The 18,371-nt window shown below is 42.3% G+C and overlaps 2 protein-coding genes across 2 annotated transcripts in view; both read right to left on the bottom strand.

Moving 5' to 3' along the window:
• The window catches only part of LOC306747679 (collagen alpha-3(VI) chain-like), a 143,096-nt gene that overhangs the window by 12,918 nt on the left and 111,807 nt on the right, over window positions 1-18,371 (bottom strand). The window contains 22 exon segments of the mRNA XM_079230761.1: window positions 122-172; window positions 385-447; window positions 623-685; window positions 957-1,019; window positions 1,278-1,340; window positions 1,445-1,480; window positions 1,576-1,629; window positions 1,757-1,822; window positions 2,259-2,321; window positions 2,435-2,488; window positions 2,670-2,714; window positions 2,804-2,830; window positions 2,948-3,019; window positions 3,120-3,173; window positions 3,283-3,375; window positions 3,464-3,609; window positions 3,719-3,797; window positions 4,451-4,785; window positions 4,928-5,539; window positions 5,694-6,290; window positions 6,523-7,146; window positions 7,342-7,953. Coding sequence (XP_079086887.1) covers window positions 122-172; window positions 385-447; window positions 623-685; window positions 957-1,019; window positions 1,278-1,340; window positions 1,445-1,480; window positions 1,576-1,629; window positions 1,757-1,822; window positions 2,259-2,321; window positions 2,435-2,488; window positions 2,670-2,714; window positions 2,804-2,830; window positions 2,948-3,019; window positions 3,120-3,173; window positions 3,283-3,375; window positions 3,464-3,609; window positions 3,719-3,797; window positions 4,451-4,785; window positions 4,928-5,539; window positions 5,694-6,290; window positions 6,523-7,146; window positions 7,342-7,953 — 3,872 coding nt within the window.
• Window positions 8,065-12,120, bottom strand: LOC306747394 (collagen alpha-3(VI) chain-like; the record flags this gene model as incomplete). Its single annotated transcript, XM_079230454.1, has 5 exons — window positions 8,065-8,072; window positions 9,074-9,464; window positions 10,294-10,499; window positions 10,748-10,937; window positions 12,064-12,120. 5 exons carry the CDS (start codon window positions 12,118-12,120, stop codon window positions 8,065-8,067), a joined length of 852 nt encoding a protein of 283 aa, XP_079086580.1.

Below are 18,371 nucleotides of genomic sequence, written 5' to 3'. Positions count from 1 at the left end.
CCAGCTGACGAATAAAGTTCATATCATATCATATATCATATCATTTTAAACTTCAGTCAAACTGAAAACACATCTTCTGATTACCATGGTACCACGCTACGAGAGGTCAGAATTCACTTGCCTTTCTTCCTTTAGGCCCTGCGACACCAAACCCATCTCTGCCATCTTCACCCTAGAAAGCGAACAAAAACAACCAATTGGTTCTCTTTGTAAAGTGCACTGAATTCAGCTGCATACATGCCTGGTAGTTCAAATGAACCCCCTAACAGAGCAGTGTTGTTCAAGACAGAACTCAAACAATACAATCTTGGGAAGTTCTTATTTTGCTCTTTCCCCCAGTTGTACAATATGGTACATGCAAAGTAAATGCGGTTTCACTCTTACAGACTCTCCACGAGGACCAAGAGGTCCAATTACACCCTTAGGTCCTGGATCTCCCGGTTCACCCTGCAACAGAAATAACCAGATGCAGAGAATGAGACAGAGACAGACAGACAAATACAAAAAGAGTGTCTCATTTGTTTGCTCAAATAGACTACACATGTGTGTCCAAGATTGTGAGAGAGTGAGGCTAGTGTGTTTATAAATAAAACAAGTCTGTTGTGATTTTCCCACTCAATACCTTGCGACCAAGAGTTCCTCTTCTACCCTTATCTCCAGCGGGACCTGCGCTACCTCCGGGACCCTAGAAAACAAAACATTAAGACATGAGAAGACATTTTTCTCAAAATGAAGCAAATTGCACAGGATTTTCAGTCAGTTCAGCCAGTGTGCCGTTGCAGTTGCAAAGTGTGGTAGACACAAGTTGCTGCTTGTTTGTGAAATTAGTTTTGAATATGTCTGCCCTGTGCTACCATTTAAAGCTGACTCTGGTTGTAAATGTGAGCCATACATATATATGACTTGACATAGCAAACTATTCTCTTTCATAAATTGACCTTAACAGGTACACTCACTCTGGGTCCAGGGTTTCCATCTTCTCCTCTGGGTCCTGGTGCACCGTTTGGTCCTGATGGGCCCTTAAAAGAAAAGACAAACCAGACATCGATGACGCAGCAGTTTCTTGCATTTCAGAGCTGGACTCAATAGTAAAGGATGAACAAACATCTTTAGAAATTGACATCAGTCACAGTCCAGTCAAAACAATTAGTCACCTTGCTGATGCTGCCAATAAAAAGTATCAACGGTAATGACAACATCCATTACAAAACATGCTTTAGCAAGTGCATTCGGAGATTGAATAATCTGCCAATTGCCATAAAGAACAACAAACTTACTCTTGATCCTCCAATACCAGATTCTCCCTGAACACCATTAGCTCCTGGCACTCCAGGAATACCCTTAAATAACATGCGAGCAGCAAAATGTTACTACCATTACAAGAGTTACTGCAAAATAATGTATTGTATTGAACAATGTATGTTATCATTAAAAAGGTATTTACAGCCTTTCCAGGTTGGCCTCTTCTGCCACCAGCTCCCTAATGAAGTGGAAACAGAAATCAGTCTTGATTAATAAAAACAGTGGCAAGTGAGAAAGTAGCAAAGATAATGAAGACGTGACACAATTGTTTACCGCTCTTCCGAATTCACCGGGTCCACCTTTCTGTCCATCCTCACCAGGCTCTCCCTGTCATTTCAGAGCAGATATAACGAGAAGATAAAACACATACAAACGCAACCAACCATGTCATGTTGAAAATGCATTGGCACAATTGTTTTTCTATAACAACACAATGCGGGAAGGGGGACATTACCGCTGGTCCAGCATCACCGGAGTCTCCTTTAGATCCTGGGCTGTTGTTATCTTTTCCACTTACACCCTAGTAGACAAATTTCACTTATTCAATTTTCAGCTACATTCAAAGATCCTGAAACACGGACCAAGAACATGTTCAAGTCTACAAACTGCTTAGGCCAACAACTACATTCTGAAGGATCAGACACCACAATGTTCTACCGCTGGCCACAGATGGGAGCCCAGCTCAACGGCTTAAAACAGTGTCCCTTAGGGAATGGATGAATATAACTTCATGACTCAATCCAAGCTGGTCTGGGAATTCGTATATTTGAAGTTATTAGTATTTTTTACTCTATATTCATGTATGCATGTAAACACATTTACAAAAATTGTAATGGACATATCATTCCTCAATAATCTGCCTAAATCAGTTCAATAATGTTGTTGGTTTGTTTTTGTTGTTCAACACAATACATACAAATGTAAATTAGACTATATCCAGTTTCCATAACACTCACAGGGTCTCCTCTGGTTCCAACTTCTCCTCTGTCTCCTCCTTGTCCTTTGGTACCTTTGGGACCCTAAAAGTAATAAATATGCTTAGCGAGCATTTATCAGAACTAACCATTTGAGATTTTTAATAGCAAATGGGTAGAACAAGATTTTTAAGCTATAATTGCATCCAGTCACTCACTCTCTGGCCAGGGTTTCCGCCTTCTCCTGGGGGTCCTGCCACTCCGCTTTTACCCTGAAAACATACAGCAGACGTCAATTTAATCCCACAATCAAGCATAAACCAAAGCGCATGCACATTAACTCATTGGTGGCAAACACCTTAAGACGAGGAGCAACCGTACATGATTCTGTATGATATATTACTTATTAAAGCAACGGACTGAATGACAAAATATAATATAACAAATACTTACGTCTTCTCCATTAATGCCATCAAGTCCAATTTCTCCAAATTCTCCCTGCAACAGAGTAGCCATTGGTTATTCAGTAGCCTTTTTTTAAATATCTAATAAGGGAGACTTTGAACAAATAAATACAAAATAATCACCTTTTCTCCTGAGTACCCACGAGAACCCTGAACAAAAAAAAAGAAAAAAACAGTGTCACACTACTGTGTAAAATATAAAAAAATAAAAATTGACTCACAATTGAGTTGAAGTTGCATGTTCACAGTTAATTTCAACGTCTTTACCTTGACACCTCTTTGTCCAGGACATCCCTGGAAACCCTGAGTTCCATTCACACCGGGAGGACCTCTCTCTCCCTGTGATTACAGGACAATAAAAAGGACAATGAAATACTGTGAGTGTTGCGCAAGAATATTGAAAAGCTGCTACATCTGTAAGAAAGACATTGAAACTTACAGGTCCACCCTCATCTCCAGGATGTCCTTGGCTTCCTGGTGATCCCGGACCACCCTGAAAGACAAAACAACAAAGTATTAGCCTCTGATAAACATCTATTTCTAGTTTAATTAAAGGCAATATCTTAAAAAACAATATTTCATTTAATTTTGACATTGGCTACCTTAGTCCCTGAAGCTCCAACTGCTCCTCGGTCTCCTCTCGTGCCAATGCATTTGCAGGGCACTGCACAGCACTCCCTCTCTGCAATATGGTCCTGTGCAGCAAAATAAAACAAATATTGAGTGATTCAACAGGAAAACAAAAGGTCATGCAAGTCCTCCGTCTAACTGACTAGTACTCACCAGTTCTTCCATTAGCTCATAGTCCAAGTCCATGATATTGAGTCGTAAAGGTCTGGTGTACCTGAATCCCCGACCAAATTCGAGCAACAAAGCTTCCTCAAATTTAGGAACCCGCTCCAGCCCGACCAGGATGAAACTGTGCACTCCTGTTTTGCACATATTCAGACAAATTAATTACTTCGGATTATAATATTGCTATAATTTAACAAAGGTTTAAGGATAGATGACGAAAGGCCGTTTGTATCATCTTTTTACCTGATGAACGAAGCTCCTCAACTGGCTTTTTCAATTCACCAAATGGGGCATCAATACCATCAGTAAGATGAACGACAACCTTCAGGGGGAAAACACATTTCAGTTACAGTTTTACAGCAGTAAAAGTACTTAAATATTCGGTATGTGCGGATACGAATATGTATCTATCTGACACTTGGAAATAATAGCTGTGGATTTCTGAAGTTGGATCAACATGTTTTAATGAGCACATTTATCCAAATACTGAAGGTACTGGTTCAAAACTATTAAATTGATCATCTTACATTATTGATATGGTATGAATGAAGAATAGCTGGGGTAATACGACTGTAACTGAGATGACACAATTCTCTAGACAGGAGAAATATTATTTGGTTGTTGGAGCCAAAGACACACTCAGTCTGCTCTGATTGTACAGTGTTGTTACACTAAACTATCTTAGTACAGAACTAGTACAGACACAGCCTTACAGAGAACACTTTCAGCAGAGAATGGGCGAGTTTCCCTTTTGCCACTCATCATGTTACTCCCATAATAAATGTTAATTAGCAGCTGATATGATCAGCAATCAACAATAGCAACAGGCAGTGCTGGTTAAACATTAGAATCTGCTAATTAGATGTTTTGTACACTGCACTTTGTGAATGAGAAATAGAGTTACGGTTGGATATTTGAGGATCCAAGTGGTGTTTATGCAATGTTATTTTGGCTTTGAAGATTTCTGTAACCAACCTTGACAACGTCATCCTGTCTGGTTTTGAACCTATTGGTGTAAGCTGAGATGGTCTTGCCATTGAGGACAAAGGGGCCACGATTCCGTAGGGCTTTGAAGGCCTCAAAGAGATCACCAGCCTTGTCTGTAAAGTCCAGCAGGACAGGCTCAGAGGCTGAGTCTAGGGCCAGCATGCCCACTTGCACAGAGGGAATCTGCCCAGATGAGCAACTGATAGCTGCCATTTTGGAAATCCTTTTCAGAATGGCCTCAACCTTCACCTGGAGGTTGGGCTGAGCACTGAAGATGTTCTGGGCAGAAACATCAAAGCCCACCAACACCTCAATGCTGCAGGCTGTAAAACAAAGCATGGATTTTTTAGGGTGTTTTTTGTGAACCACATAAAAGATCAGGAAACTGAAATGTTTATTTACAAGTTGCAAATGAAATGTGAACAAAGTCCATTGGCAAATAACCAACAATACCATGTCTCTTACTTTTAGTAGTTTCCTGCACACCAACACACAGACTCCCTTTCACTTCATCATCCAAAGTCTCCAGGATTTGCTCATTGAGCTCTGAGAGTTCCAGAAAGGTGCTTGCTCTGGCCACAGTGGAAGATTCACTTGCTAAGTCTTCTAACTCATTCTCAATGTCGCCCACTCCTACAGCAAAGACTCTCACACCTCTTTTCTTCAGACCAAGAGCTGCTGTTTTGCCATCATCAGCTGAGCGTCCTCCAGTGAGAACCATAAGGATCTGAGGAGTACCTTCATCCATCCTGCTGCCTTTATCTTTCGTAAAGTGAACATCTTGAGCGTGGCGAATGGCTGCACCAGTGTTGATTATACGTCCACCTTTGTATTCTGCTCGGTCAATGGCACTTAAAATGTCCTGCCGGTTCTGGTATGTGTTGAGATAGAAGACATCAGTCACATCTGCGGCGTAATGTGCCAGGCCGATCCGCAGGTTGTCTCGCTCAGTGTAAAACAGATCAATTAGGTTGGCGATAAACAACATCACTGTCTTGAAGTTTTCCCTGCCTAAGTTAATGGAGCCATCGACCAAAAACACTATATCAGCTTTTTTGGCTGGAGGCAGGGTGGATGCTATGAGAAGGAAGATAAGATATTGATGAGGAAAGGTGAAAACAAAAGAAGAACTTGAGAAAAATGTACTTCATTTTAGCATTATTAGGCCATATTTAGATAAAATGTGTTATCTAAGTATTTGTTATATATGTACATGTATTTTACAACTTACTAGGATTCTCATAGTATGTGGGGGGTTCTTCTGGAATTGTCCCACTTAACCTGTCAATAACCCCCTGGCGGATTGCTGACAGACCATGGAAGTCAGGGACCTGGAGAACATCAGCTGAGGTGGTGGCTATTTGGGTTAGCTGTCTTGTGTCAGCATTAGCAGCTCCAACACCAATGCAGTTGACACGGCTGCCCTTAAGCAGAGGTCCATAGATGGAAACATCTTGGGGGGAACGTCCACCTGTGAGAACCACAAGATGCTGGGAGGCCTCTTGACGAATCCCTGCAGCAGGTTTTAACTCATTCCGTATGACATACTCAATCGCATCAGCCAGATCTGAAGACCGGCCACCCATCTGACGAAGTCTTTTGATAGCAGAGACCACAGCTGGCTTGTTGTTGTGAGAGTTAAGTGAGAACTCTGTTTTAACATTGTTTGCATACTGAACAACCCCGACGCGCACTTGATCAGGTTGCACGTCAAGTTGTCGGACAATGTTAAGTATGAAGTCACGGATATGCGCAATGCCAGCAGCACCTGTATTGTCTGAGCCATCAATAAGGAAAATAATGTCCTTTCTCCCAAGATTTAAATTGTCTGCAAAATAAGCACAAAAAAGAGAAAGCAAGGTATAGTTTAATTTAAACTGTATTAGAAAAGGAATCATGCATTTAAAAAAAAAATCTACGACTATAACATAACTTATTTGTAATGATATGAGCAATGTAAAACCATGATAAAAAAAGGCAAATGATGCATATTTCAGTTACTGTTTTGAGCAAGTTAACTTTAACTGAATACATGCAAAAGTATTGGCCAATGTACTTACCTATGTCCACTGTGGGAGGAACATAACTGTTGATGATGTCAGTGGTGGATATTGTTCTGACTGAATCAATGAGCTGCGACTCCACTCTTGGAAGCTGCTGGAAACTGTCAACTGTATATACCAGTTCAGGCTTCAGGGAAATCTGTCTCAGTTCATCAGGGTCTGCATTCCTTGATCCAATGGCAAGAGGTGCAACCTGGCTTCTCTTAAGTTGTTCAGCTGCAGCGGATACGTCATCTGTAGACTTGCCACCTGTAACTAGAATCAGGAACTGGGGCACACCTTCCTCAATGCGGCTTCCCGCTGACCTCAGGTAGATGTTTCTATAGACCCACTCAAGAGCACGACCTGTGTTTAGACGGTCTCCACCTTTGCTTCGAAGTTTCGTCACAGCCTGGCGTACCTCATCTTTGGTGGAGAATTCTTTCAGATTAAATTCCAGCTTCGGAACATCACTGTACTGTACCACTGAAATTCGAACCTTATCCAATCCTACATCCAGCTTCTCCACAACTCTTCTTATCATTTCACGAATGGAAGGAAACTCACTACGCACCGCTGTGGTGCCATCTATCAGAAATACAACATCCCTCTTTTCTCCTCCCGTGGGTGCTGATGTGATGACTGCTATAGTAAAAAAAGCAACGGTAAGCAACGTTAAGCACAGCAAAACGGTAGGATTAATAACTTCAGAGTTTCTATTATATTTATAGGATATGCAGTAAGACTAAAAGAGTCAAATATCATAAAGAACAACATATGCTGTACTAAAGCGGGTGTGTGCAAATGAATTTTAACAACTTAATTGAATAAAATTACCATCAATGGTTGGGAATACTGGTCTCATCCTGGTAATCTCATCATCTGACAGCTCAGTAAGAGTGGAGATTAGGTTTTCTTGGACCGTGTACAGGCCAGGAAGGTCATCAATGGTGAAGGCAAAGTTTGGCACATATGACACCACCCGAAGCTCTGTCGGGTTAACATCCCTGGTTCCGATGCTGAAGGGAAGAACTCTAGATCGTTTGAGGGAAGATGCTGCACTACTGATGTCATCTGTTGAAGACCCGCTGGAGACGACAATTAGAAACTGCGGGACACCCTCTTGTTTTCTACTACCACGTGTCGCTGTCAGAACATCCTGACTGACAAACTGCAAGGCCTGGCCCAGGTTACGTTGTCTTCCTCCACGTTGCCTCATTCCCCTGACGGCTTGCATAACACCTTCTTTAGTTGTGTGTGCATTCAGAAACATGTCAGCTTGGGCAGAGTCACCATACTGGACGACACCAATCCGGATCTTATTCTCGCCCACATTGAGAGTCTCTACAACCCTTCGGATAAACTCCTGGATGATAGGAAAGTCTCGTCCAACACCATCAGATCCATCAACAAGGAAAACAACATCCTTCCGGGGGCCCTGCGCCTCAGCTGTAAGACAGAAAAGGTAATATTAGTATGACCTAATTGAGAAATTATCAAAAATTTGGAAGAAAACGTGAATAGAAGAAAAAGTAAGATTGTTCTTTTCTCGATAGAAAATTATTTTACTGTGAGAGATTTAACACAGACTGACACAGATTGTGGATTTAAAAAATTACTGAAGACATATTTTAAAAGTTATAATGGCTGAAATGAACATACAATTTAATACAGTTCAATTTGCATACAACCATGATCTTAAAATGTAAATTCAGTCACATTCTCACCAGCTACTGTTGGTGTCATGGGTGTGGCCCTCACTAGAGCTGTGCTTATTAAAGCAAAGAGCTGTTCTTGGACACTGGGGAAGTCAGTGAACTCAGACATGGATAGAGTGTAATTAGGGTACTGTGTTATTTTCTGCAGCTCTCCACTGTCAGAGCTCCTTTTTCCAATGCCAATGACAACGATGCCCTGCTGTTTGAGAACAGAGGCTGGAGTATCTACATTGTCAAAAGACCTTCCACCATTTAGCAGGATCAATATCTGTGGAACACCTTGCAGGTGCCTACTCCCGGCGGAGTTTGTAAATACATTTTCCATGACGTATTGAAGGGCAGAGCCGGTGTTGAGGGGACTGCCTACTCTGGGTCTTAGCCTTCTGATCGAATCCACAATATCCTCTCTTGTTGTGTATGTTTTCAGATAGAAATGGACCTCTACATCTCTGCTGTATTGTACTACAGACACACGATCTTTGTTTTCTCCCACATTGAGTTTCTCCACCACTTTCTCAACAAAATCAAGCATGGCGGGGAAGCCTTTCCTTGTGCTATTAGAACCATCTAGAAGGAATACAATATCCTTTTCGGCAGTTTCAACTAAGTAAAGACAAGAAGACAAAAAATAAAGGCCGTTGCAAAAAATAAGTTTGAAGAGGTGAGCTATTTTTTGGAAAGCCTCTAGCACTGTCTACTTCGATGTTAAACAGTGTGAAAGAACAGCACTACATCTATTATAATCCACTCATGGAGCTAAACAGGTATTGCACTTGATGTATTCCCTGAGCGTAGGTGAAACAAGTCAAGTAGCCTTTCAAGCCAGCAAGAGGATGTGCTAATCAACATACCGAGTACAGTTGGTAATTCTGGGGTGGCGTCAATATCCATAGCCTCCAACGAGAACTGAAGTTGATGTTGGATACTGGAAAGGTCATGGAATTCAGACACAGATATAGTAGAATTGGCATTGTGGAACATTTTCTCCAGTTCTCTGCTATCAGAGCTCCTGGTTCCAATTGCAAAGACCAAGACACCCAGCTGTTTGAGAGCAGATGCTGCTGCATCAACACTGTCAGAAGACCGTCCACCACTTAGCAATATCAGGACTTGTGGAACTCCTTCCAGGTGCCTGCTTCCGCCAGAGGGAGTGAAAATATGATCCATCAAGTACTGGAGAGCTGCTCCAGTGTTGAGGGGTCTTCCACCTATGTGCCTCAAACCTCTGACAGTGTCAAGGATCTCACTTTTTTCTGTGTACCTGTTCAGATAGAACTGGACAGCTGGATCTCTGCTGTACTGAACCACTGAGACACGGTCTGTGTTGTCATCCACACTGAGTCTCTCTACTACTCTTTGGACAAAGTTTTGCATAGCTGAAAATCCAGTTCTAGTACCATCTGATCCATCCAACAAGAACACAACATCCCTTCCTTTTGGCTGTATCTCAGCTGAGGAACAAATCATTTGAGACTTATTCAGTTAATGTATCAAACATTGTCTGTGAAAAAAGTCTTATGATGACAGTTCACCTCAATTTTACAAGATTAGATAAATAACTGCTGGCACAACTGTTTTGGCAAAAAGAGACTGACTGAACTTAACTTTCTGAAATACACTTCAATACAGTTCAAAGTGCACAACATCATGATTTTGGAATGTAAAAAAATGTCACTTTCTCACCAGTTACTGTCGGAATCAAGGGCGTGGCCCTCACAAGCGCTGTACTTATCAGAGTGGAGAGCTGTTCAAGGACACTCTGGAGGTCAGTGAACTCAGACACTAAGAGAGTGCAATTAGGATCATATGATATTTTCTGCAGCTCTCCACTGTCAGAGCTATTTGTTCCAATGCCAATAACAAAGATGCCCTGCTGTTTAAGATCAGAGGCTGGGGTATCTATGTTGTCAAAAGACACTCCACCCTTGAGCAAGATTAACATCTGTTGAACTCCTTGCAGTCGCCTACTCCCGGAAGAGTTTGTAAATACATCATCCCTGACGTATTGAAGTGCAGAGCCGGTGTTGAGGGGACTCCCTCCTCTGTGTCTTATTCCTCTGATCGAATCCACAATATCCTCTCTTGTTGTGTATGTTTTCAGATAGAAATGGACCTCTGCATCTCTGCTGTATTGTACTACAGAGACACGGTCTTTGCTTTCTCCCACATTGAGTTTCTCCACCACTTTCTCAACAAAATCAAGCATGGCAGGGAAGCCATTCCTTGTGCTATTAGAACCATCCAGAAGGAATACAATATCTTTTTCGGCAGTTTCAACTAAGTAAAGACAAGAAAACAAAAAATAAAGGCCGTTGCAAAAAGTAAGTTTGAAGAGGTGAGCTATTTTTTGGAAAGCCTCTAGCACTGTCTACTTCGATGTTAAACAGTGGGAAAGAACAGCACTGCATCTATTATAATCCACTCATGGAGCTAAACAGGTATTGCACTTGATGTATTCCCTGAGCGTAGGTGAAACAAGTCAAGTAGCCTTTCAAGCCAGCAAGAGGAAGTGCTAATCAACATACCGAGTACAGTTGGTAATTCTGGGGTGGCGTCAATATCCATAGCCTCCAAGGAGAACTGAAGTTGATATTGGATACTGGAAAGGTCATGGAATTCAGACACAGATATAGTAGAATTGGCATTGTGGAACATTTTCTCCAGTTCTCTGCTATCAGAGCTCCTGGTTCCAATTGCAAAGACCAAGACACCCAGCTGTTTGAGAGCAGATGCTGCTGCATCAACACTGTCAGAAGACCGTCCACCACTTAGCAATATCAGGACTTGTGGAACTCCTTCCAGGTGCCTGCTTCCGCCAGAGGGAGTGAAAATATGATCCATCAAGTACTGGAGAGCTGCTCCAGTGTTGAGGGGTCTTCCACCTATGTGCCTCAAACCTCTGACAGTGTCAAGGATCTCACTTTTTTCTGTGTACCTGTTCAGATAGAACTGGACAGCTGGATCTCTGCTGTACTGAACGACTGAGACACGGTCTGTGTTGTCATCCACACTGAGTCTCTCTACTACTCTTTGGACAAAGTTTTGCATCGCTGAGAATCCAGTTCTAGTACCATCTGATCCATCCAACAAGAACACAACATCCCTTCCTTTTGGCTTTATCTCAGCTGGGGAACATATCATTTGAGACTTATTCAGTTAATGTATCAAACATTGTCTGTGAAAAAAGTCTTATGATGACAGTTCACCTCAATTTTACAAGATTAGATAAATAACTGCTGGCACAACTGTTTTGGCAAAAAGAGACTGACTGAACTTAACTTTCTGAAATACACTTCAATACAGTTCAAAGTGCACAACATCATGATTTTGGAATGTAAAAATATGTCACTTTCTCACCAGTTACTGTCGGAATCAAGGGCGTGGCCCTCACAAGCGCTGTACTTATCAGAGTGGAGAGCTGTTCAAGGACACTCTGGAGGTCAGTGAACTCAGACACTAAGAGAGTGCAATTAGGATCATATGATATTTTCTGCAGCTCTCCACTGTCAGAGCTATTTGTTCCAATGCCAATAACAAAGATGCCCTGCTGTTTAAGATCAGAGGCTGGGGTATCTATGTTGTCAAAAGACATTCCACCCTTGAGCAAGATTAACATCTGTTGAACTCCTTGCAGGCGCCTACTCCCGGAGGAGTTTGTAAATACATTATCCCTGACGTATTGAAGGGCAGAGCCGGTGTTAAGGGGACTCCCTCCTCTGTGTCTTATTCCTCTGATCGAATCCACAATATCCTCTCTTGTTGTGTATGTTTTCAGATAGAAATGGACCTCTGCATCTCTGCTGTATTGTACTACAGAGACACGGTCTTTGCTTTCTCCCACATTGAGTTTCTCCACCACTTTCTCAACAAAATCAAGCATGGCGGGGAAGCCATTCATTGTGCTATTAGAACCATCCAGAAGGAATACAATATCCTTTTCGGCAGTTTCAACTAAGTAAAGACAAGAAGACAAAAAATAAAGGCCGTTGCAAAAAGTAAGTTTGAAGAGGTGAGCTATTTTTTGGAAAGCCTCTAGCACTGTCTACTTCAATGGTAAACAGTGGGAAAGAACAGCACTGCATCTATTATAATCCACTCATGGAGCTAAACAGGTATTGCACTTGATGTATTCCCTGAGCGTAGGTGAAACAAGTCAAGTAGCCTTTCAAGCCAGCAAGAGGATGTGCTAATCAACATACCGAGTACAGTTGGTAATTCTGGGGTGGCGTCAATATCCATAGCCTCCAACGAGAACTGAAGTTGATGTTGGATACTGGAAAGGTCATGGAATTCAGACACAGATATAGTAGAATTGGCATTGTGGAACATTTTCTCCAGTTCTCTGCTATCAGAGCTCCTGGTTCCAATTGCAAAGACCAAGACACCCAGCTGTTTGAGAGCAGATGCTGCTGCATCAACACTGTCAGAAGACCGTCCACCACTTAGCAATATCAGGACTTGTGGAACTCCTTCCAGGTGCCTGCTTCCGCCAGAGGGAGTGAAAATATGATCCATCAAGTACTGGAGAGCTGCTCCAGTGTTGAGGGGTCTTCCACCTATGTGCCTCAAACCTCTGACAGTGTCAAGGATCTCACTTTTTTCTGTGTACCTGTTCAGATAGAACTGGACAGCTGGATCTCTGCTGTACTGAACCACTGAGACACGGTCTGTGTTGTCATCCACACTGAGTCTCTCTACTACTCTTTGGACAAAGTTTTGCATAGCTGAAAATCCAGTTCTAGTACCATCTGATCCATCCAACAAGAACACAACATCCCTTCCTTTTGGCTGTATCTCAGCTGAGGAACAAATCATTTGAGACTTATTCAGTTAATGTATCAAACATTGTCTGTGAAAAAAGTCTTATGATGACAGTTCACCTCAATTTTACAAGATTAGATAAATAACTGCTGGCACAACTGTTTTGGCAAAAAGAGACTGACTGAACTTAACTTTCTGAAATACACTTCAATACAGTTCAAAGTGCACAACATCATGATTTTGGAATGTAAAAATATGTCACTTTCTCACCAGTTACTGTCGGAATCAAGGGCGTGGCCCTCACAAGCGCTGTACTTATCAGAGTGGAGAGCTGTTCAAGGACACTCTGGAGGTCAGTGAACTCAGACACTAAGAGAGTGCAATTAGGATCATATGATATTTTCTGCAGCTCTCCACTGTCAGAGCTATTTGTTCCAATGCCAATAACAAAGATGCCCTGCTGTTTAAGATCAGAGGCTGGGGTATCTATGTTGTCAAAAGACATTCCACCCTTGAGCAAGATTAACATCTGTTGAACTCCTTGCAGGCGCCTACTCCCGGAGGAGTTTGTAAATACATTATCCCTGACGTATTGAAGGGCAGAGCCGGTGTTGAGGGGACTCCCTCCTCTGTGTCTTATTCCTCTGATCGAATCCACAATATCCTCTCTTGTTGTGTATGTTTTCAGATAGAAATGGACCTCTGCATCTCTGCTGTATTGTACTACAGAGACACGGTCTTTGCTTTCTCCCACATTGAGTTTCTCCACCACTTTCTCAACAAAATCAAGCATGGCGGGGAAGCCATTCATTGTGCTATTAGAACCATCCAGAAGGAATACAATATCCTTTTCGGCAGTTTCAACTAAGTAAAGACAAGAAGACAAAAAATAAAGGCCGTTGCAAAAAGTAAGTTTGAAGAGGTGAGCTATTTTTTGGAAAGCCTCTAGCACTGTCTACTTCAATGGTAAACAGTGGGAAAGAACAGCACTGCATCTATTATAATCCACTCATGGAGCTAAACAGGTATTGCACTTGATGTATTCCCTGAGCGTAGGTGAAACAAGTCAAGTAGCCTTTCAAGCCAGCAAGAGGATGTGCTAATCAACATACCGAGTACAGTTGGTAATTCTGGGGTGGCGTCAATATCCATAGCCTCCAACGAGAACTGAAGTTGATGTTGGATACTGGAAAGGTCATGGAATTCAGACACAGATATAGTAGAATTGGCATTGTGGAACATTTTCTCCAGTTCTCTGCTATCAGAGCTCCTGGTTCCAATTGCAAAGACCAAGACACCCAGCTGTTTGAGAGCAGATGCTGCTGCATCAACACTGTCAGAAGACCGTCCACCACTTAGCAATATCAGGACTTGTGGAACTCCTTCCAGGTGCCTGCTTCCGCCAGAGGGAGTGAAAATATGATCCATCAAGTACTGGAGAGCTGCTCCAGTGTTGAGGGGTCTTCCACCTATGTGCCTCAAACCTCTGACAGTGTCAAGGATCTCACTTTTTTCTGTGTACCTGTTCAGATAGAACTGGACAGCTGGATCTCTGCTGTACTGAACCACTGAGACACGGTCTGTGTTGTCATCCACACTGAGTCTCTCTACTACTCTTTGGACAAAGTTTTGCATAGCTGAAAATCCAGTTCTAGTACCATCTGATCCATCCAACAAGAACACAACATCCCTTCCTTTTGGCTGTATCTCAGCTGAGGAACAAATCATTTGAGACTTATTCAGTTAATGTATCAAACATTGTCTGTGAAAAAAGTCTTATGATGACAGTTCACCTCAATTTTACAAGATTAGATAAATAACTGCTGGCACAACTGTTTTGGCAAAAAGAGACTGACTGAACTTAACTTTCTGAAATACACTTCAATACAGTTCAAAGTGCACAACATCATGATTTTGGAATGTAAAAATATGTCACTTTCTCACCAGTTACTGTCGGAATCAAGGGCGTGGCCCTCACTAGCGCTGTACTTATCAGAGTGGAGAGCTGTTCAAGGATACTCTGGAGGTCAGTGAACTCAGACACTAAGAGAGTGCAATTAGGATCATATGATATTTTCTGCAGCTCTCCACTGTCAGAGCTATTTGTTCCAATGCCAATAACAAAGATGCCCTGCTGTTTAAGATCAGAGGCTGGGGTATCTATGTTGTCAAAAGACATTCCACCCTTGAGCAAGATTAACATCTGTTGAACTCCTTGCAGGCGCCTACTCCCGGAGGAGTTTGTAAATACATTATCCCTGACGTATTGAAGGGCAGAGCCGGTGTTAAGGGGACTCCCTCCTCTGTGTCTTATTCCTCTGATCGAATCCACAATATCCTCTCTTGTTGTGTATGTTTTCAGATAGAAATGGACCTCTGCATCTCTGCTGTATTGTACTACAGAGACACGGTCTTTGCTTTCTCCCACATTGAGTTTCTCCACCACTTTCTCAACAAAATCAAGCATGGCGGGGAAGCCATTCATTGTGCTATTAGAACCATCCAGAAGGAATACAATATCCTTTTCGGCAGTTTCAACTAAGTAAAGACAAGAAGACAAAAAATAAAGGCCGTTGCAAAAAGTAAGTTTGAAGAGGTGAGCTATTTTTTGGAAAGCCTCTAGCACTGTCTACTTCAATGGTAAACAGTGGGAAAGAACAGCACTGCATCTATTATAATCCACTCATGGAGCTAAACAGGTATTGCACTTGATGTATTCCCTGAGCGTAGGTGAAACAAGTCAAGTAGCCTTTCAAGCCAGCAAGAGGATGTGCTAATCAACATACCGAGTACAGTTGTTAATTCTGGGGTGGCGTCAATATCCATAGCCTCCAACGAGAACTGAAGTTGATGTTGGATACTGGAAAGGTCATGGAATTCAGACACAGATATAGTAGAATTGGCATTGTGGAACATTTTCTCCAGTTCTCTGCTATCAGAGCTCCTAGTTCCAATTGCAAAGACCAAGACACCCAGCTGTTTGAGAGCAGATGCTGCTGCATCAACACTGTCAGAAGACCGTCCACCACTTAGCAATATCAGGACTTGTGGAACTCCTTCCAGGTGCCTGCTTCCGCCAGAGGGAGTGAAAATATGATCCATCAAGTACTGGAGAGCTGCTCCAGTGTTGAGGGGTCTTCCACCTATGTGCCTCAAACCTCTGACAGTGTCAAGGATCTCACTTTTTTCTGTGTACCTGTTCAGATAGAACTGGACAGCTGGATCTCTGCTGTACTGAACCACTGAGACACGGTCTGTGTTGTCATCCACACTGAGTCTCTCTACTACTCTTTGGACAAAGTTTTGCATAGCTGAGAATCCAGTTCTAGTACCATCTGATCCATCCAACAAGAACACAACATCCCTTCCTTTTGGCTTTATCTCAGCTGGGGAACAAATCATTTGAGACTTATTCAGTTAATGTATCAAACATTGTCTGTGAAAAAAGTCTTATGATGACAGTTCATCTCAATTTTACAAGATTAGATAAATAACTGCTGGCACAACTGTTTTGGCAAAAAGAGACTGACTGAACTTACATTTCTGAAATACACTTCAATACAGTTCAAATTGCGTCACACCATGATTTTGGAATGTAAAAATGTGTAACTTTCTCACCAGTTACTGTCGGAGTCAAGGGCGGGGCCCTCACTCGCGCTGTACTTATCAGAGTGAAGAGCTGTTCAAGGATACTCTGGAGGTCAGTGAACTCAGACACTAAGAGAGCGCAATTAGGATCATATGATATTTTCTGCAGCTCTCCACTGTCAGAGCTATTTGTTCCAATGCCAATCACAAAGATGCCCTGCTGTTTGAGAACAGAGGCTGGGGTATCTATGTTGTCAAAAGACATTCCACCATTGAGCAAAATTAACATCTGTTGAACTCCTTGCAGGCGCCTACTCCCTGAGGAGTTTGTAAATACATTATCCCTGACATATTGAAGGGCAGAGCCGGTGTTAAGGGGACTTCCTCCTCTGTGTCCTAGCCCTCTGATTGAATCCACAATATCCTCTCTTGTTGTGTATGTTTTCAGATAGAAATGGACCTCTGCATCTATGCTGTATTGTACTACAGAGACACGGTCTTTGCTTTCTCCCACATTGAGTTTCTCCACCACTTTCTCAACAAAATCAAGCATGGCGGGGAAGCCATTCCTTGTGCTATTAGAACCATCCAGAAGGAATACAATATCCTTTTCGGCAGTTTCAACTAAGAAAAGACAAGAAGACAAAAAACAAAGACCGTTGCAAAAAGTAAGTTTGAAGAGGTGAGCTATTTTTTGGAAAGCCTCTAGCACTGTCTACTTCGATGTTAAACAGTGGGAAAGAACAGCACTGCATCTATTATAATCCACTCATGGAGCTAAACAGGTATTGCACTTGATGTATTCCCTGAGCGTAGGTGAAACAAGTCAAGTAGCCTTTCAAGCCAGCAAGAGGATGTGCTAATCAACATACCGAGTACAGTTGGTAATTCTGGGGTGGCGTCAATATCCATAGCCTCCAACGAGAACTGAAGTTGATGTTGGATACTGGAAAGGTCATGGAATTCAGACACAGATATAGTAGAATTGGCATTGTGGAACATTTTCTCCAGTTCTCTGCTATCAGAGCTCTTGGTTCCAATTGCAAAGACCAAGACACCCAGCTGTTTGAGAGCAGATGCTGCTGCATCAACACTGTCAGAAGACCGTCCACCACTTAGCAATATCAGGACTTGTGGAACTCCTTCCAGGTGCCTGCTTCCGCCAGAGGGAGTGAAAATATGATCCATCAAGTACTGGAGAGCTGCTCCAGTGTTGAGGGGTCTTCCACCTATGTGCCTCAAACCTCTGACAGTGTCAATGATCTCACTCTTTGTTGTGTACCTGTTCAGATAGAACTGGACAGCTGGATCTCTACTGTACTGAACCACTGAGACACGGTCTGTGTTGTTATCCACACTGAGTCTCTCTACTACTCTTTGGACAAAGTCTTGCATAGCTGAGAATCCAGTTCTAGTAACATCAGATCCATCCAACAAGAACACAACATCCCTTCCTTTTGGCTGTATCTCAGCTGGGGAACATATCATTTGAGACTTATTCAGTTAATTTATCAAACATTGTCTGTGAAAAAAGTCTTATGATGACAATTCACCTCAATTTTACAAGATTAGATAAATAACTGCTGGCACAACTGTTTTGGCAAAAAGAGATTGACTGAACTTAACTTTCTGAAATACACTTCAATACAGTTCAAATTGCACAACATCATGATTTTGGAATGTAAAAATATGTCACTTTCTCACCAGTTACTGTCGGAATCAAGGGCGTGGCCCTCACTAGCGCTGTACTTATCAGAGTGGAGAGCTGTTCAAGGATACTCTGGAGGTCAGTGAACTCAG

Source organism: Taurulus bubalis (assembly GCF_910589615.1).
Source record: "Taurulus bubalis genome assembly, chromosome: 15".
Taxonomy (NCBI): Eukaryota; Metazoa; Chordata; class Actinopteri; order Perciformes; family Cottidae; genus Taurulus; species Taurulus bubalis.
The sequence above is the reverse complement of the archived record's forward strand: the minus strand, read 5'-3'. Positions and strand labels throughout refer to the sequence as shown.